This window comes from Haplochromis burtoni, unplaced genomic scaffold, assembly GCF_018398535.1.
Source record: "Haplochromis burtoni strain Fernald_Lab_line unplaced genomic scaffold, NCSU_Asbu1 Contig_83, whole genome shotgun sequence".
Lineage (NCBI taxonomy): Eukaryota > Metazoa > Chordata > Actinopteri > Cichliformes > Cichlidae > Haplochromis > Haplochromis burtoni.
Window position 1 is genome coordinate 2,185,783 of NW_024582444.1, and position 1,522 is coordinate 2,187,304.

Sequence of the window (1,522 nt, forward strand, 5' to 3'; positions counted from 1 at the left end):
CCAGATATACCTGGTCCTCAGTCACCACAAACATTTATAGAGTATGATGCTGAACATTGAACAGAAAAAAAAGTATTGAAAATGAACACAATCTTAAACACATTCAGCAGTAATATTGATCATTTAACACTGATAGATGATGATAATCTCTGCCTGCGTTTCTCTAAAAGTCACCACATGCCAAACAAATGGCAAAATAATTATACATTTTATAATAAAGTGCATGGAGCCCTGCTGCCAGTATTTAAATTAAAAATTTACACCAGTGAGAGGAAGCCACAGTCAACTTCTTCCCCGAACATAAATAACCCACATAAAACCCACTTCCTGCTCAGATCATCTCTCACAGATAAATCACTACAGCTCTCGAGGAGACACCATCTTTTATCTATAAAGAGATAAAGAGAACGTTTCATTATGACGGCTGGTGTAAGACACCTTCTAGGCTTGACCTTGGCCATCATCAGCTTTGTGGGGACCATTGTCATCTGTGCTCTTCCACAGTGGAGAGTCACAAAAATCTTAGAGCAATCGAGCATTTTTGATTCCCTGGTGTTCACTGAAGGTTTGTGGAAAGTCTGTGGTACTTTCAGTGCACAGATTTTGGCGTGCAAAAAGTATGAGGAAACACTTTTGCCTATAAGTCAAGACCTGGAGGTTGCTAGAGCACTCATTGTCATTGCCATTATCAGTGGTGTCATTGGGATCCTGCTTGGTGCTGCTGGAAGCAAATTCATGAACTTTGTGCCAGACGAAAGGAAAAGGAGTAAAATGGCTATGGCTTCTGGAGTTGTTTGTCTCATTGCAGGCATCTTTGTGCTAATACCAGTCTGCTGGACCACCAACGCCACCACCACCACCATACAGGATAATTACAACAACTTTCTTCCTCATGTCTCTTTGAAGAGTGAGCTTGGAGCCTCGCTTTATATTGGCTGGATCACCACAGCACTTCTGTTCCTGGGAGGAGGCCTCCTCTGCAGCTCCTTTATCTGCCAAGATGGAACTGACTAAAACGTTAAGTACACCAACCCTTGCTCTTTGTAAAAAGCCTTATTTACAAAGAGCAATTAGTCAGTAATTTAGTTACTCATATTAACCTAAGCTTAGAAATTCAGCAGTCTGTTAAAAAAAAGGAAACAAAAGTTGAATGAATAGAATAAGAAAGTCTAAAATTGAATTAAAATAGGCAGAAATATTGGCAATTTGATGTTGTAACTTAATTCTTGATATATTTTGTTGTATTTTATACCATTATAGACACTTTTTCTTTTCATGTTTATTGTCTATGCCATTTACTATAAAATTGTGGACACAGTTTTCCTGTTTTTCTGTGATCTTTGTAAAAATCAAAAGCATGTGCATTCAAACTTCTATAAACATGATTCTGTGGCTTAAATCTCGATCTGATTTTTGACTTTTTCTTTGTTAAACTGCTTCAATGTTGATGATTATGATTTTCCTTTGCAGTTACGTTCAGATTATTTTTCTGCAGTATTTGTTCATATCTCTCTCTCTCTCT

The 1,522-nt window shown here is 37.6% G+C and overlaps 1 protein-coding gene across 1 annotated transcript; it reads left to right on the top strand.

The window, feature by feature from the left end:
• Positions 1 to 301: 301 nt before the first annotated feature.
• On the top strand, positions 302 to 1,497 carry LOC121814788 (claudin-9-like). The gene has a single exon (XM_042222333.1). It carries the CDS (start codon positions 418 to 420, stop codon positions 1,012 to 1,014), a length of 597 nt encoding a protein of 198 aa, XP_042078267.1. The 5' UTR covers positions 302 to 417; the 3' UTR covers positions 1,015 to 1,497.
• The last annotated feature ends 25 nt before the right edge of the window (positions 1,498 to 1,522 follow it).